Below are 17,796 nucleotides of genomic sequence, written 5' to 3'. Positions count from 1 at the left end.
CAGCTGGCCCTGACTTAGAAATGCCTACAGTGTTCACTGAAAGTCACAAAAGCAGGAAGGTGATCTCTCTCTTAACACCAGTCTCCAGCAAGCTACCATTACTATGAAAGAGATGTGTTGCAGTGTCAATAGTGTGTTTGGGGTTTTTTCCCCCCCTGACCCATTGTGTTTGCTGCTTTATTGTCCAGTGGTGCTTCACGGGGGAATGCATAACCGTAGGCAAGAGCCCCGAAGCAGTGAACGGTGCATGGGGTTTGTGGTCATCGTGGTCGCACTGCACACGGACCTGTGGGGCTGGAGTCCAGACTGCGGAGAGACAATGCACTAGCCCAGAGTAAGTCTCACGCCTGGCGGTTTGCTTAACGTTTGATGTTTCAAAATCTTGAAATCTAAACAGCTTGGATGTAGGGCTTTCTCAGTGGTGGCACCCGCCCTGTGGAATGCCCTCCCATCAGACGTCAAGGAAATAAACAACTATCTGACATTTAGAAGACATCTGAAGGCAGCCCTGTTTAGGGAAGTTTTTAATGTGTGATGTTTTATTCTGTTTTTAATCTGTTGGCAGCTGCCCAGAGTGGCTGGGGAAACCCAGCTGGATGGGAGGGGTATAAATAATAAATTATTATTATTATTATTATTATTATTATTATTATTATTATTATATCTAAAGCATGGGTAGGCAGACTTCAAACTTTGCAAGAGGATCTACTTTGGGCATGTGTGGATTTTCTGAAAATGTGTCCGGAAGGCCCTAGGTTCACCATCCCTGGATTAGAGTGTCAGACTTGGACATGGAAGGCCCAGGTTTAGATCCACACACAGCATTACTAACCCTCTTAGCTTAATCTACCTTGCAGGGTTGTTATGAAGATTAAATATGAGGAGGGAACCTACGTATGCCGCTGTGAGCTCCTTGAAGGAAAGGCAGGGTATAAATGTAATAAATAAATTCCTGTTTTTGAAACCAGTGTGGTGTAGTGGTTAACAGCTGTAGACTCGTAATCTGGTGAACTGGGTTCGCCTTTCCGCTCCTCCACATGCAGCTGCTGGGTGACCTTGGGCTAGTCACACCTCTTTGAAGTCTCTCAGCCCCACTCACCTCACAGAGTGTTTGTTGTGGGGGAGGAAGGGAAAGGAGAATGTTGGCCGCTTTGAGACTCCTTCGGGTAGTGATAAAGCGGGATACCAAATCCAAACTCCTCCTCCTCCTCCTCTTCTTCTTCTTCTTCTTCTTCTTCTTCTTCTTCTTCTTCACTTTTGTCGCTTCCAGGCCACAGTTTGGAGGGAAGTACTGCACAGGTGAGAGGAAGCGCTATCGCATGTGTAACATCAAGCTGTGCCCCAGAGCCTCACCAAACTTCCGTCAAATGCAGTGCAGTGAATTTGATACGGTTGCCTACAAAAATAAGTTCTACCAGTGGATTCCGGTGTACAACACAGGTAAGGTTAAATAAGTTGCACAATGCCTGTTTATTGAACTTTTGCTTTTTACCTGCGGGTTTCACTTTTGTTTTAAGCACTGTATTATTTGATTGACGGGTTGCTTTGCAGATTGTAGTGTGAACCACTTTGTGAAAACCTATGGTAAAAAGCAGTCTGCAATATTTTTGGAAATTAATTATTTTAATACCCATTATTGATAATGAATTTTTCATGTCATCTGGTAAAGTTTTTACATTTGGATTTTGACTGTAAAACATTTGGATTTTGATAGTAAAGCATCAAATGTTAAAATCTTCCCTATACTGGGCTGCCTTGAGATGTCTTTTAAAAGTCAGGTAGTTGTTTCTTTCCTTAGAGTTCCTATGCCTAATTTTTCTTTCGTTTGATATACGATAGGGAACTGCACAGAGTTCTTTGGACTCCGGCTTTTAAGAGTTGTTAATCTGGTTCTGATCTGCACAGCTAAGGAAGACTTGCTGTCTGCATCTGTGTAGCATTAGATCACCATTTAAATGAAAAGAGATTAGTATTGTCTCTCAAGTCCACACTGTACACTGAAAGCACTATTAGTGTGCGCATCCCAGAACTTATTCCAGAGTACTCTGCAAAGCACCAGGGTTCCACAGTGAATTTGCATGTGTTCCTTAGCAAATAAGTAAATTGAAAAGGTTCTCTGAATGTAGAAAGAGAGGGAAACTATTGCTCTGTTAATTCTGAGATTCAAGTATCTTGCAGATAGCGCCTGCAGCAGTCACTCAAAATTCCAAATATGTCCAACACACCTAAAAAGGTTGATCACCCCTGCCCTATGATCACTGAACACTTTGCATATATCCCAACATTTAAGTGTCTGACTAAGTGATTAGCTTCACTTTGTACTAGCATTGGATAACGAAAGAAATTGCTGGGTTTAATTACATTACACATATTGCCATGCTTATCCAACTTCTGTATTGCAACTGCTGACACTTTGTTTAAAAGTACTTACTTATCGGAGAAGAAATGTCCCAAGATTTTATATTACAGGTCTAGCCTCCCCTTAAAAATAAACATATATTTAACGCCTTGCGGAGAAACTGGGGGGGGGGGTATTTTTTTCCAGGAAGTTCTTGTATCTGAAAGTTTGCTACTTTCACAGGAGGAATGTTGAAGCATTGCTCATTTGCAGGTGTTGATTCATTCAAATATGTGCAATGTTTAAAAAATGATGATTAAAGCTAATTATTGTGATAATTAAAGCTAATTATCATGATAATTAAAGCTAATTATCATGACAATTAAAGCTAAGCCCAGTCAAAGCCTGGAGTACCAGGTAACCTTCTCTGCAATTCCTGAAGGAAGCAAGGCCATAATACCAGCATGCCAAATCCATATAATTGTCTATTGACTAGTGTTGAGGCTGATCTAAAACACGCCCAACCCGTTGACACAAAAAAGTCCAGTTTGTTTCCTGCTCTCTTCAGTGATTTCCACTGCTGCTCTTCAAAGTGGGGAAAACAGGCAGCAGTTTTTTAATTGTTTAGTCTGCTCCCGTCAGTAATTGTCCTCCCACCACTTTCTTTTCTATGTTTGATTGCCGCAAAAATAAACCTCATACGTATTGTAAATGCCACACATTTTCATTTAATAAGTACACTGCTGGGAATGAACAGGAGGAGATCGTTTCTGAAGGCGTTTACAAAAGTCTGTAAATATGGCAAGCTCTTGTGGCCATTTTGGGAGCTGGCACAATGCATTCTTTATCTAAAGTGGCTGGTATGGGGCTCATCCAAATTTACCTTTTGCCCCGCACAGGTCTGCACTTTCCCTGTTCTTAATTTCTTTTCTTTTCTTTTCTTTTCTTTTCTTTTCTTTTCTTTTCTTTTCTTTTCTGCCCCACTGCTTTCCCTAGGAATACCTGCTCTTCAACACCGAATCAAAACAAACAGCAATTTGGGTTTTCTGTGGGTTGCCATTTGCTCCGATTCAGCAGTAAAGAGCAGGTTTTCTCAGGGGAAGTAAAAGGGCAAAAAGAAAAGCACTCACACAGAGACCTGGAAAGCTCAGACCTGCTCCTAGAAATATGGAGCAAAGGTAACCTTGGGTGAGCCCTGGCAGTGACTCTCCAGAGTTTCAGGCAGGGTTTTCTCCCAGCTCTACCCCAAAGTAAGGAGCCAGATTCAGGAGTAGGTCAGCAATTTTTTAAAAAAACTAGTGTCAGTGAAGTTAATTCTTTATTCAAAGAAACTCAGACAGTGCGAGCCTAGTGAGCACAGCAACCCTTCCCAGTAGGTCTTGCCCCAATGAGGCAGTTGCAAGGTCTGAAGGTCCCCACCTTCTCACCTCTCTCTAAGGCTCCTTCCCCTGTTCCTTCCCCAGCAGACTAGGGCTCCATCATCTTCTCTCCCTTTGCTCTGCCCTCTTCATTCCTCTATATGTTCTGGGAGACCAGTGGAGAGGGGAGCTGGTCGCAGCAGGAGGGGGAGAGTCCCTGGATTCTTCAGCAGCCTGCCTCCACCCTGTCTCTTGACCTCCCTCTGAGTCTAGACTGCCCTCTGCCACAGCCTCTTCCTGCTCACTAAGCTCTGTCACTTCTTCTGCTTCCGACACCTCCTCTTCCAAGTCTGCTCCCTCTACTCCCTCTGACCACACATTGTCATCTGTCAGGGGCAGGTCTGAATCAGAAGATGGGGGTATGCAATGGCAGGAAGATCAGCTTCTAACAGAAGAGGAGGGGGAATATTCCCCCCCCCTCTGTTTCCAGAGCCCTGCGAAGCAGAGAGACAGGCAAATTCCGAGATTGCACAGCTGAGACAGGAACTGCCCAGCTTTGAAATAGTAGCTAAGCAACAGGAGGGAGGGAGGGAGGGAGCTGGGTGGTGCATCAATCGAGAGTGGGGGGGAACTCCCTCCCTCCCCCCAAATTAGGAAGTATGAGCGTGCCAGAGAGCAAAGGAGAAGCAAGAGGGGAGGGACTTCCCATTGGCGTGCTTCTTGCTGCGGAAGTGGGGGGGGAGGAGTCAGAGTGAGCGACTACGATCCTTGCAGAGAGATGCCGATCTGTATTCGCAACATGATACTGTAATAAAAAGACTATCAATCTACCAGATACTCGTTAATTCTTATCGGTGAGCTACCAAGAGGGAGAGGGGAACTCTCGTACTTGACATCATCTCACCACGAATCCCCTGGCTCTGAGCCTTCTCGCCCCGGGGGTTCCCCGCTGGTGGCTCCACCACTCCTCTGCATCGAGCCAGTCCATGACACTTGATGTGTCTGGGATTGAACTTGCGACCTCCTGCATGCAAACCAAGTGCTCTGCCCCTGAGCTCTGGCCCATGCAAGGTGATTGTAGCAATGATCCCTCTAGCACGTGCTGCTCTCAGATTTCTGCTGCAAATGTCTCTTCATGGGAGGCAGTGTCTTACTGTCACTTTTAACTTTTCGTTTTATACTTGCATTGCAACCTTGCCGTTGTGTGTGTGTCTATAGTAGCTGATATAACTTTGGGGGTTTTCCCTTCAGCTAATCCTTGTGAGCTACAATGCCGTCCTACGAACAACCACTTTTCAGAGAAAATGCTTGACGCTGTCATTGACGGTACGCCTTGCTTTGAAGGAAACAACAGCAGAGACGTCTGTGTTAATGGCATGTGTAAGGTATTGGGTATGTTTCCTTCTTTGAACACTTCATGGGTCTACAGATTTTCAGGCCTCAAATGGCCATCAGAGTCATAGTCTTAAACCCCTGTGCTGTTCTTTATGTTTGGGATCATTTTAACAAGCGAGATCCTCAAAAACTAATATTTCCTGTTTTGGGGGCTGGTTAGAATGGGGAAGGGGGTTGGGGGCTCATGAATATGGGGTTGATATTGGGGCTGCATTCTGAATTAACTGGAGTTTCCAAACAATCTACAAAGGCAGCATTACAGTAGTTTACCCTGCGTATCCCAGATTACTTGTTTGTTTACTATTTGTACTTATAGCCTGCCCTTCCCCAAATGGTCCCAGAGTGAGTTACAAAGATGTCACAATTAAATCAAGTACAATTTTGTATGAAAATAATAAAATAACGCCACAAAGCAACCAATAACAACATAACAAAATGGCACCACAGAACAGCATTGCACAGCAACACAACAGGAGGACAAATATCCACTCAACCAAAAGGCTGAGTCGAGAGAACATGATATTGATGTGAAAAGTGTTTCCTGTTGGTCGGGAATTTGAGAAATAACCACTACTGTAATAAACAGTTGGGTCTGATCGCAAGTTTTCTGTGTGAACTGCCTTGAGCAGTAACAGCACTGCATGGTCAGTCCGCTTTTCCTTATCCCGGAAATCCATCAGGGGCTAAATTTGGTGGAAATTGGCCTTCAGCAAAAAAAAAAAAAAAAAAAAAAAGGAAATTGGCCTTCAGCAATGGTAGTTACAAAATATTCCTAGGCTGGGCATGTAAAGAGCTATTCTCGTATGATCCCAGGCAACAGCTTTGATAATGGCCCAACTAAGCGAGTCTTTTTATCAATTGTCACTGCTGAGCCACTATGACCTTTGAAAATTCACTCATCGCTACAGATGATGACTGTTCCAAGTCACAAGAAGAAAAGGTTCCAATCTGTTTTTCCCCCCAATGAAGATGCCCTGACACATCTCTTTGGAAGGCTCTTCATAGGGCAACACTAATTTTGTTCTGTTTTGCACCGTTCTGGGGCGTTGTGGTTTGGAAAATGTTCAAGAAGCCAAAAGCGTTTTTGTTCTAATAGAATTTTGATAGCAGCTTGCTCAAGATCCCTTGAAATAAATGAATTTGATATTTGGGTGAGTCAATAAGACACATAAACTATTAATCCAAGTTAAACTGGATGGCTTTAAAAGAGTGCCAGGCAAATTGATGGAGGATAACACTAACATTGGCTGCTAGACATGATATCTATGCTCTGCCTCCACGGTCAGAGAAAGTCATGCTTCTGAATAACAGTCGCTGGAAGCCACAGGAAGGGAGAATGCTCTTGTGCTCTGGTCCTGGTTTGCCCACAGTAAGAACAGAATACTGCACCAGAGGGCCATTGGCCTGATCCAGGAGGTTCATTCTATGTTCTTACAAGAACCGATTAGTCAATAAATACGAACTAATTGTATTTGCCAGCCAACAGTATCAGGGGCATTGTTAAGCACATGAAACACTTGGGACACACAAGCCCATAACACGGATTTGTGAGTATGTGTGCATGAATTTGTCCATATTTATAGTTCCACAAGGTGGTTCTTAGTTTTCACATATATTTAATAGTCTTCCAAGATGGCGTCTGTCGGCTGCCTCACACAATGCCAGCTGATTAAGAAGCTGCAAGGAGTTATACGAGTGTCTTTGAGGCCCACGAAAATTGCCCTTTGGTGTCTGCTGCAGAACTGGTGATTAAGAAGTGTCAAGAGTTTTAACGGGCAGAGCCAGTTGCTGAGCTCCAGGGAACAAAAGGACGTTTTGTCAAGTGTCAAAATGAATGATAAGCGTGTTCCCTACTGATAGTCATTCAACCTGCCACAAATGCAGTTTGATATCATCAAGATGTACAGATATGGAAATGTTACAGCTGGAAGTGAAAATGCATTCAGAATACAGGTGGAGACACGGAGAGAGAGCAGTAGTTTACCATCCTTTTTATTTTATTTTCTTCTGTTTATGGCTCTTTTTGCATCCCCTCACATTATCCGTGTAGCTGACGCCAAAATAAAAATAAAATACGGTTGTTACAGCTGAGCAGGGAGGAAATCCTCTTTACCTTTTGTGATGGCTGCTTCAGGGCCAAACTAGATGTTATGTGTTTGTCACATGTTTCGTTCCTGAATGCAATATTTTTCTTTCACAGGGGTCGGGGGGGGGTCCATATCTGGAGCCTGGTGGTGAGATGGGGGGGGGAAGCAGCCTTAGGGGGCTCCATTCTAACGAGGGGAAATGACATCAGAATCCCCCTGATGAATCAGGCTACTGGCATGTCTAGTTTTCACAGTGACCAACCAGTGGCCCACAGGAAGCCTGCAAGCAAGGCCTGGGTGTAAGAGACCCTCTCCCTCTGAACTTTCAAGCCACTGGTATTTAGAAGCAAATTATCAAAACTGTATGGGCATACGTGTAATATTCAGACGCATACTGCTTCCAACAGTGGAGGGAGAACATAGCCAGCATCAGTGCTTTTTTTCTTTAAAAAAATGTTTAGGGGTACTCTGAAGTTTTTTAAACTGTGATATTTTAAATGTATTTTAATATTTGATGGAAGCCACCCAGAGTGGCTGGGGAAACCCAGTCAGATGGGTGGGGTACAAATAATAAATTATTATTATTATTATTATTATTATTATTATTCCTACTCATATTGAAATACTGCCCCTCAATGAGGCCAAACTTAGATTTGCAAAATGTTTAGGGGTATGCGTACCCCTGTCTCCCCCCAGGAAAAATGCGCCGGCCATCATGATGAGCAGCCATTGATAGCCCTGTATTCCAGGGTCTAATCTTCTTTTAATGCCACCACTGCTTCCTGTAGGAGCAAGTTCCTTAGTTTAACTATGTGCTGTGTGAAGAAGGGCTTTCTTTTGCGTGTCCTGAATCTTCCAACATTCAGCTGCTTTGGATGTCCATGAGCTCTAGTGTTCTGAGAGGGAGAAAGACTTTTCTCCATCATATGCATAATTTTGCACACTTGTGTCATGTCACCTCTTGTTTGCCTATTCTCTAGACTTAAAAGCCCCAAATGCTGCATCCTGTCCTTTTAGAGGTGCTACTCCGGCCTCTTTATCATTTGGGTTGCCCTCTCCTAAAACTTTTTCCCAATCCACAATACCCTTTGACCAGTGCTAATGCCTCCCTCCTCTCCTCAGGCTAAGGTCCCAATCTAGAGCAGCCGCAGCCGCTGTATGCCGGCTATATGCAGAAGAAAAATCTTGCACTGAAATGCAAATCAGATGACCATTATAATGTGTAATTTCTTCCTTAGTTACTGTCTTTAGACGGTTACAGGTGAAGCCATATTTTGAGTAAAACTGGAGGGAGTCGAGGTTAGACTAGTGGGCTTCTTCCCTTGTAAATGAAGCCTTGTTGCTCTGCAGCCTGGAAAGGTCAGCTGGACTCTTAAGATGTTTCAAATTGGCTTTGACCTGCAGAAAATACCCGCCACATGGACACACCTTATGATATGGGAATGATGCAAATAGAGAAATAGTCTCTGGCAGGCATTTGCTGATTGGTTAGTGCTGATCCCGTAATGAATGCAACCTGTATTCTGAAAGAAAAACCATGTCTTCCATCAGACCATCGGTTGTGATTATGAGATGGATTCCAATGCCACAGAAGATCAATGCGGAGTTTGCCTGGGAGATGGATCCTCTTGCCAGACAGTGAAGATAGCATTCAACCAAAGTGAAGGAGCAGGTGAATAATGCTTCCCCCCCTACAGTGTTTTTCTGCAGCAATTTCAATGAGCAATGACGCTTGCTAACAAAACATACTCTGAGACACTAGCACTCTGTCACCAAAGGAGAGAAAATGAACCGGTAGAAGGAATTGGGGGATGTGAAGCAATACTGAATGCAGTATCTCCTTTATTAAGGAGGGCATATTGGATCCACTTGGATCAAGAGAGCGATTAATATGATTGTCGGGTTGCACAGGACTGGACTGCATGACTCAGCCTCTTTGAGTACGTAGGTACAATTTCCAGAGGGGTAGCCATGTCAATCTATTACAGCAAAAATTGCAGCCTTTGGCACCAGGCTCAAGCTGCTATCTTATACCCATTCACCTGAGAATTCACCCCCTTGTGTGTTAATTCTCAGCAGTCATGCATAGCAGGGGTCATAGCCCAGGGAGGATGGCTGTGGCTGACAGACTACCTGCTTTGCATACTGAAGTTCCCAGGTTCAATTTCTGGCATCTCCAAGAAGGTGGGGAAGAGAGAGCTCTGTCTGAAACCCTGGAGGGCCAATGCCAGTCATTGCAGATGAGACTCAGCTTGATAAACCTCCTTCTGTGACTTAGTATTAAGGACTCTTCCTGTGTTCCTTGGACTGCGCTGCAAGCGGATTTATTGCGGCATAAGCACTGGCGGACTGTTTTGAGAAGTAGACGCTAGTCCGCAAAAGCTAACGCCACGATAAATCTTTTCATCTCTACAACATCACGTTTTATTTTTATTTTTTTTACCTTGTGAAAAGTTTCTGTTGTATCTTTACAAGAACTTTCAGGGTTTTTTTTCCTTTCAAGATCATGGAACGGGGAGAAAAGAGAGAGAAAGAGAGCAGATACCTTTGAGAAGTGGCGCTATAGGGAAAAGCTTTTCGTCCAAACCAGAAGCATATCTCTATCTTTTGTTAAATTTTCTAAGATTATGTTAGACTTTTATTCTTGCCTGTGGTTACATGGAAAGGAGAGCCGAATGTTAATGATTTCAGTTTTATCATGCTGGACACCTTGTTTTATCTGTCAGTTTCTGGCAGCTTTATAGTTCTGCGGATCCAGCCTTGCTGTGTGAATCCATGTTGCGATCACAGTCAGAGGCTGTACTTAGGCTTTAAAGACCCTGGCCATATTGAAGAGAAACCTCTGAGCCAAAGGTATGTGTGCAGGCTCCCACCCATTGCAAATGTAGGCCTGAAAGGCTATTCTGTCAGGATGTGGTAATAACAGATATAAATCATTGATCTAAAGCTGCCTGCAAAATTTAGTACATCTGCTCCTCTTTGATAATCCTTTCATTAAAAAAAAAACTGCTGGAGGAGCACATTCTTCTCTACTTTCTAATCAGCTGAATCCTGCAGGAAAGGCTTTCTGCTGAGGACATAGTGTATCTTGATTTCACTAAGGCTTTTGACAAAGTCCCCCATGATATTCTTGCGGTGGTGCTGGTAAAATGTGGGCTGAGCAAATAACTCTTGTAGCTGGTTTACTGACCAAACCCAACGAGTGCTCACTTAATGGTTCCTCATCATCCTGGGGAAAAAGTGACAAGTGGGGTGCCGCAGGGTTCTGTCCTGGGCCCGTTGTTGTTCAACAACTTTATAAATAACTTGGATGAAGGAATTGAGAAACGTTTCAAAAAAGCTGTGCCTAGTTAATCCCTCTGGTACGGCCCATGATTAACAGCGCTGAGCCAAGACATTTTGCCATCTCGGGCAAAGGACAATATGCCCTTGCCCTTTCATGTACAGGAATGGCAACTGATTCTCACTTCAACACTAGGCTGGTATGGGGAGTAAGTCACAGACAGAAGCCAGCTTGCGGAGGCAGTGAAGTGGGTCTGGCTGAGGTGGCTATTTCCCAAAATGTTCTGGGGTAGCAGCAGTAGCTGGGTAAATAGTGGTCATCAGTGGCGTAGCATGGGTTGCCAGTGCCCAGGGACACACAAAGGAGGGGGTGGGAGGGAGGGGAATTCACACAGGAATTCCACTTTCAGGGTGGAGCCCAATGCAACATGGTTGCATTTCTAGACCTCCAACACATACCCCGCAGAGTGTCTTTTCCTTCAGAACTATTTTCTTCTTTCATATGCAAATTTCATACTCATGCATTATTTATAAAAACCACCTGAAAAGTGCATTGCTGTGCAGAAAAGAAAATGAGTGGGTCGATACCCAGAGGCTCATCACCTCAAGCAAGAGGTTGCCGGGGGTGGGGTGGAGGACTTGGAGGGGAGGGGGAAGGAAATGAAAGTGGGTGGGATTAAATTTATGCTGTTTTAATTAAGTAATTAACGGATATTCATGCAATTAATCAACTAAGACATTTTTTAAAAAATCAAGTGATGGTGGAAAAATTAGACTCAATTGTTTCGGAGGCCTTTTCAGCGATAATTTGTTCAAAATATTAAACCTGACTAGGCAAGATAAGAAGTACCCAATTATGCTGCAAACCTGTAGCTGCGTACCTGGGAACCAGACCTACCAAACTCAATGGAACATGTGTGGTTAATGTGCTGTTATGGAAATGTTCACATTAGATTTGTCCAAGGGCAGTAATTTGGAATTAAACTGTAGTTCATTAAGTGTGCTGCTAATTGTGGCTCTGTGAGGGGTAAACAATAGTTCCCAAGGTGAAAACTTGCAATGTGTGTTAAATGTGCTCTAACTGTATGGCATAGATGTGACCTAGGCACAGTGCATTAATATTCTGTTGTTAAAACTGGTGAATGTTGCTTCTTCCCCCATAGGGTATGTTGATATTGGCCTAATTCCAAAAGGCGCAAGGAACATCAAGGTGCTGGAAGTGGCAGAAGCTGGAAATTTCCTTGCGCTACGGAGTGAGGACCCGGGAAAGTATTACCTAAATGGAGGGTTTATTATCCAATGGAATGGAGACTACAAAGTGGCAGGAACGATATTTCAATATGGGAGAAAAGGCGACCTGGAAAACCTCACTGCCGCTGGACCCACGAATGAATCATTGTGGCTACAAGTAGGGGAACGTGTCATATGTGCAAGTGGCTTTAGGAAATTGCTGGGAGGTTTGGACTGGGCGGCTTTTCCGGATCTGTGCCCTCTAAATGTTATTGGACCCCTGTTCTCATCAGCCCCAGCCAACAGGGGTCAGGGAGGGTGGAGAAATTCTAAGGCTTGATTTCCAGACCCTTGATCATCTTCCCCTCCTCTGCACACACTCCCATTTCATTTCTCTGTGAGTTCTAGGAGACCAGGGGGAAAGGGAGCTGGTCGCAGCAGGAGGGCGAGATTCCCTGGCTTGTTCAGCAGCCTGTCCCCACTCTGCCTCTTGGCCACTCTCCTCTCTGCCACAGCCTCTTCCTGTTCATTAAACCCTGCCACCTCTCCTGCTGCTGTCACCTCCTCTCAGTCTGTTCCTTCTCCCTCTGACCACTCATTGTCACCCCACCACCAACCCCCTGGCTCGGAGCCTTCTTCCCTCTTCCCCGAAGGGTTCCCTAGGGGTTTCCGTGGCTGGTACCTCCCGCCACTCCTCTGCATCCAGCCAGTTCATGGCCAAAAATGATGCCTTCTCCCATCCCTAGTCAGGTATGATGGAAGATGCATTCTAGCAATACCTGGAAGGTGCTTTAGAACATACCTAAGCTTTCTTGCTTTGTCCATTTGTTTGCTTGGAACCATTTTGTGACCAAAATTGACAGCTGTTTCTTTTCAGCTCCTTTTTCAGGAAAATAACCCTGGAGTGAAATATGAGTATACTGTCCGTAAAGGCTGGAGCTCTGAGAATGATGTGGAAGAGCCAGAGTATTTTTGGCGATATGGAACCTGGACAAGTTGCAGTGTGACTTGTGGGAGAGGTAAGCAACATTAGTGCTGCCGTCTTCCTCTCTCTGCTAGCTGCTTTGGCGTTAATTATCTTAACAGCATGTTCATCAAGGAACAAATGGGTTGCTCAGAAGCTGGCAAAGCGAGTTTTATTAACGCTTACCTTGAGCCATGTGCCCTGGGATGTGCTGAATTTTTCAACTTTCAAATTCCAGAAAAAAGAGGGGTGCTAACTAGTTGTCACATGACTTGGGAATTCAAAAGGCATTTTGGTTAAATTAATATAATTTGGTTTGGCTTGGTAAGTAAAATGTGTATGAAATTGCAGAGAAATCATAAAAAAATAATTACCAAGTACAGTACTTGTATTTATCCATCCATCCATCCATTCATTTAGCATTGCCTGACATTTTCAAAGGGTAAAATTAAAATTATTTGGTTTTCCAAAAGCTCTTTATGTGCCTCTTCATCAAACCAAAGCAAAATGTTGTCCGGCAACAAAAATGGCAGATTTGAATTCCTCACACCCAACACCATATTTTTAAGACCCTTCCAGATGTTGGACTACAGTTCCTATCATCCATGACCATTACTCATGCATGCTGATTGTAGTTGAAAAATCCAACAACATCTGGAGTACCATCAGTTCCCCACCCCTGTGATAGATAGAAGTGAGCACTGCCTTAGAGTTGACATCTTCTTCTTTTTTTATCCCATCTGTGCAGGATGGGACAAAATTCTACCAGGACAGCTTTTCCTGACATGGGACTTTAGAAAGCTCCCCCTGTTGAATTTGTCTGTTGTGTAGTTGTTAAAAATGCAGAGACTTTGGTAAGAAGGAAAAATGACATCCTGAACCTAAGATTTTCAGGCTTATGTAGGCTATGTAGCAAATGTCCAAATTTGTCAAAATGTTTCGGTAGGGCACTGTGGATGCAGCCATCATTCAGACCTGCAATTCCTGAGCTGTTCAGTTCCATTTTATTGATGTACCACTGTGCTAATCTTGCTTGATCCTAGGCATGGTACACCCCCACTTCCTAGTCATTTTGTAAGGATAATTGCTTAACTACCCTAAAGGAAATTGCTTAATTTCATGTTAGGCTGGACAGCTGATTAAGACAAGTCATGGTTTTCTGCTCTCAGATAAATTAATGAATAAACGATTAGCTGCTTGCCTGGTTCGTGAGTACACTGAAAATTGGGCATTGCTCAGTGTTTCTGAGGGTCATGGAACTGATCAGAGAACAGCCCGAGGCTGCCGGAGATGCTGTGGTTGCATCCTGCATTGTAGATCCTGCAGTGAGAAAAGGGGCCAGACTGGATGACCAGCAACACAACTCTAAAATTCTGTGATGGCTTCTCTCTTCGAAGCCAGGCATTGCCTCTGAATGCAGCACGTGTCCATCCTTTCTTGCAGGTTTCCAACAGCAGACGGCCCACTGTGTGAGAAAAGGGAGAGGTGTGGTGAAAAACCTGTTTTGTGATCTCGAAACGCAGCCTAGTGGGAAACAAAAGAAATGCATGGAAAGGGACTGTCCACCAAGGTAGGGTGTGTGTGTGTGTGTGTGTGTGTGATTTAGAGGAATATACTCATGGGTAAAGATGGCAATAAACAGCAGTCTGACAGAAGAATGTAGGCCAAACGACATTGTGATAGGTAAATACATGATAGAAGAAAGGACACATTTTAAAAAGAAACTGATAAAACAGCTTAAGAAATGAATAATATTAAACTGGTATAGTATAGTGAATAAGAGAACAATGTTTCAGCCAGCATCCTCTATCCCAATTTCATTTCAGCGACAGGCTTGCTAGGTAGACAGCCCTCTAAGGCAGGGATGGAAGAACACATGGCTCTCCAGAGACTGGGCTCCATCATTCCTGACCATTTGCCATACTAGCTTTTGGGGTGATGGAAGCTGGAGCCCAACCATGTCTGGATGCTCACAGGTCCCCACCTCTTCTGTAAAGCAAACCGAGATCTCTCAGCTCCCGTTCCGTTTCTGCAACGCAGCCTGCCTTAAGGAGCAGCTGTAAGTGAACTCAGAAAAGGCACCATTTAAGTGCTTGGTATTATCCATCTTCTGTCATAATTCCCCAGGTGTCTACAAGGAAACACCTGTTGACTTACACCTGACCTGTCTCACTAGGCTGGGCAGGAGAGGTGCCATCAGCCAGCTGAGAGGTTAACAGGTTGTGTTTGGGGAAGCTGTGATGCTTTCGCTGAGGAGAGAAGCATCAATGGTCCTCTTTCCCTTAGGAAACACAGTAAGGGGGGGAGGTTTTTCAGTCCACAGTGATGGGCAGTTTTGACAACACTGGTCGCTCGACAAACCTGCTCTGGTATTTACAGCATGTTTGAACATTGAAGGTTCTGGTTGCAAAGCGAGTCATGCGACAGGTTTCCATTTTGGTGTGCATCTTGATAGCAATAATATCTAATGATTCCAGAGAAGATATGGCATGTGTGAGTTTACGAAAAGGCCAACTCCTGAGACACAAGGCAGCTGTTTTAAATGCTTGACTGATGTGACGAACCTACCTAAATGTGGTCCACACATTTAGAAGGGACACTAAATATGTGGTTTGCTGTTGCCTTTTACTTTTTAATTGCCCGTAGGAGGTATGGGGGGACTTTAATTGGGACAATGGTGCATGGGGACTTTAAAAACAACAACACTTTCCACCTTCCCCTGCTGTGGTCCTGATGAAAATCACACCTCCATCACTACTTTTAGTCTCAGTGTGCTATCAGCCTCAGCTGTAACCAAAATGAACACTTTCCTCCTGGAGCTCAGAGGAGATTTCCATGAGTGGGTGTGAATGAGAATTCCTCTCCTTGCCCCCTGCTATCAGCAATTACGAAACAACAGCTGCAAGAGCATTTAGCATCATTTCGCAAATCCCATTGAATTCAATGGTGCTTATGGTGCTTACTACCCAGGTCAGTGAATATAGGGTTGAACTTTGGCATAATGTTGAGCCCAGAAGTGGCTTCTTTAGCTGAGAACATTCCTCCTAACTAACCTTGCTTTGCATCTGTCAGCAATTGATTTTATAACACATCCTGCTGATTTTACAGTTGAAACACTGATCATCAGTTAGGGAAATTGCCACTTTTCATGCCTCCTTAGTAGCTATGCATACCAGTGTGATCAGAAGAGAAATGACCGCTGGAAGGAGCGCAGAGAAAAAAAACTCACTGGTGCACCTGCACCACACCAGCAAAACCGGACACCTTCATCTCCCCCAGCTGCAATAAAACATGTCTCTCCTGTATTGGTCTTTAAAGCAGGTGCTGTAACTCTCCAATGTCTTGACTTTACCCTCAATGGCACACTATTCCATCTTCTCCTGAAATATATGGATGCCAACAATAATAAGCAGTAGCATCTCAGCAGGGCAATGTCTTTGAATGTCAAGACAGCCCATGTAAATAATTTTGTAAAGTATCTGAATTAAACAATGCAGTGATTCCTCAGGTCTAATTACCGGGAAGCCAGCTGACAGCATAATCCAATTTGATAACTAATGGCCTCTCTTAATATCTGAGTGTAAGCTAGAGACTCAGAGGAATTTTGTGGTTAAATTAAAAAGAGGTGAAATTTGAATTGCTAGAGTCACGAAGGAAGGTACATGTTTGCTCAGAAGTAAGCCCCACTAAATTAAATCAGATTCATTCCCAAGTAAGTCGCAGCCCCCTGGATCTTTTAACCCATAGTTTTCAGTGAATGGGGCTTGTGTAGCAACACAGTTCCATTTCACTGGCTCCATTTGGGATCTGAAGTGTAACATTTGTGGGCCCATGATGGGATGCACAGGCAGCAAATGAATACCAGGAGAGATGTGTTGGGTTCAAAGTCATAGGGTCACAACCATATGAATTACAGACAAAATAGGTTTGGCGTAGGCATTGGGCATATATCCCATGATCAACCAGCCTACCTACTGGTTGATAGACAGTTGTGGTTGACCACAGGCGTCCCCATGGAACAAACCACTTCCAGCAGACTCCAGTGGCAGGGGGTGCTATAGCCCTTCAGCCCCCAAGCTGGACATGAAGCATCACTTTCCAATACAGTCATACCTCGGGTTACAATAGCTGCGGGTTGCATTTTTTCATGTTGCAAACGTGGAAGTGTTTACTTCTGGGTTTCACAGCGCGAGCATGCGCAGAAGCAGTCTGTGCGGTCTGTGCATGTGCAAAAGTCCAATATCGCACTTTTGCGCATGTGCGATATCACCACTCAGGTTACAGACTTTTCGGGGTGCGAATGGCACCCCGGAACGGATCAGGTCCGTAACCCAAGGTACCACTGTACACCTTAAGGGGATACCCCATGGAACAGGCAGGGAGCTTTCCCGCCATCTACCCCCACTAAGAAAGTAATGTAATTATATACATACTATTCACAGACTAAAAATCCCCCCAGCAATAGCAAATACTGCTATTATTATTATTAGTAGTAGTAGTAGCAGCAGTAGTAGTAGTTGCTTCAGGATGAGAACAGAAATTGTGCTCTGGCAGTGGGAGGCCCCATTAGCTAAAGTGGTACCTCAGGTTGAGAACAGTTTCAGGTTAAGAACGGACCTCTGGAACGAATAAAGTTCTTAACCCAAGGTACTACTGTACTACTATTATTATTAATCTGATTTCCTTTCCTGATCTGTGATGAACGCAGAAATTGTGGTAATTCCCACTCCTGTTTCCATTTCTAATGGCATTCTCCAGCGTTTCTAATCGCTTGGCAGAAAACATCTAAGATGCCCCCGTCTTTGTTGATCAATTTATTAAGAAATTACTTCTTCCCCTTTGCTGTGCATTGATATTTAGCAATGCTGTGGGCTGGAGAGATCAATACGTAATTTCCCAAAGGTGTTTGCTTTTGAACAAATAAGTGAAAATCTAAGATTTCAGACGAAGGCCAGTACTGTCACTGTTTTCCAGCAATGCTACTCCTATCCCCTGGACATGTAATTGGCAACGGCAGATGTGCAGTCAGAGGGGATTAAAGGGCTTACCAGCTCCAAGTTAATATATGGGGAGGATTATGTAGGCTTCCTAGAAAATGTCAAAGGTGTAGACTACAGTAATTAAAACAAGTGTGCAAAGGAC

The 17,796-nt window shown here is 44.0% G+C and overlaps 1 protein-coding gene across 1 annotated transcript in view; it reads left to right on the top strand.

Moving 5' to 3' along the window:
* ADAMTS12 (ADAM metallopeptidase with thrombospondin type 1 motif 12) overlaps nt 1-17,796 on the top strand; it is a 103,356-nt gene that overhangs the window by 70,798 nt on the left and 14,762 nt on the right. Inside the window, exons 11-17 of the mRNA XM_033164729.1 lie at nt 189-334; nt 1,271-1,440; nt 4,948-5,081; nt 8,730-8,850; nt 11,624-11,868; nt 12,568-12,709; nt 14,098-14,224. Coding sequence (XP_033020620.1) covers nt 189-334; nt 1,271-1,440; nt 4,948-5,081; nt 8,730-8,850; nt 11,624-11,868; nt 12,568-12,709; nt 14,098-14,224 — 1,085 coding nt within the window. The remainder of the gene's footprint in view (nt 1-188; nt 335-1,270; nt 1,441-4,947; nt 5,082-8,729; nt 8,851-11,623; nt 11,869-12,567; nt 12,710-14,097; nt 14,225-17,796) is intronic.

This window comes from Lacerta agilis, chromosome 11 (genome assembly GCF_009819535.1).
Source record: "Lacerta agilis isolate rLacAgi1 chromosome 11, rLacAgi1.pri, whole genome shotgun sequence".
Taxonomy (NCBI): domain Eukaryota; kingdom Metazoa; phylum Chordata; class Lepidosauria; order Squamata; family Lacertidae; genus Lacerta; species Lacerta agilis.
Note: the sequence above shows the minus strand (reverse complement) of the source record. Positions and strands in the feature narration are given on the sequence as shown.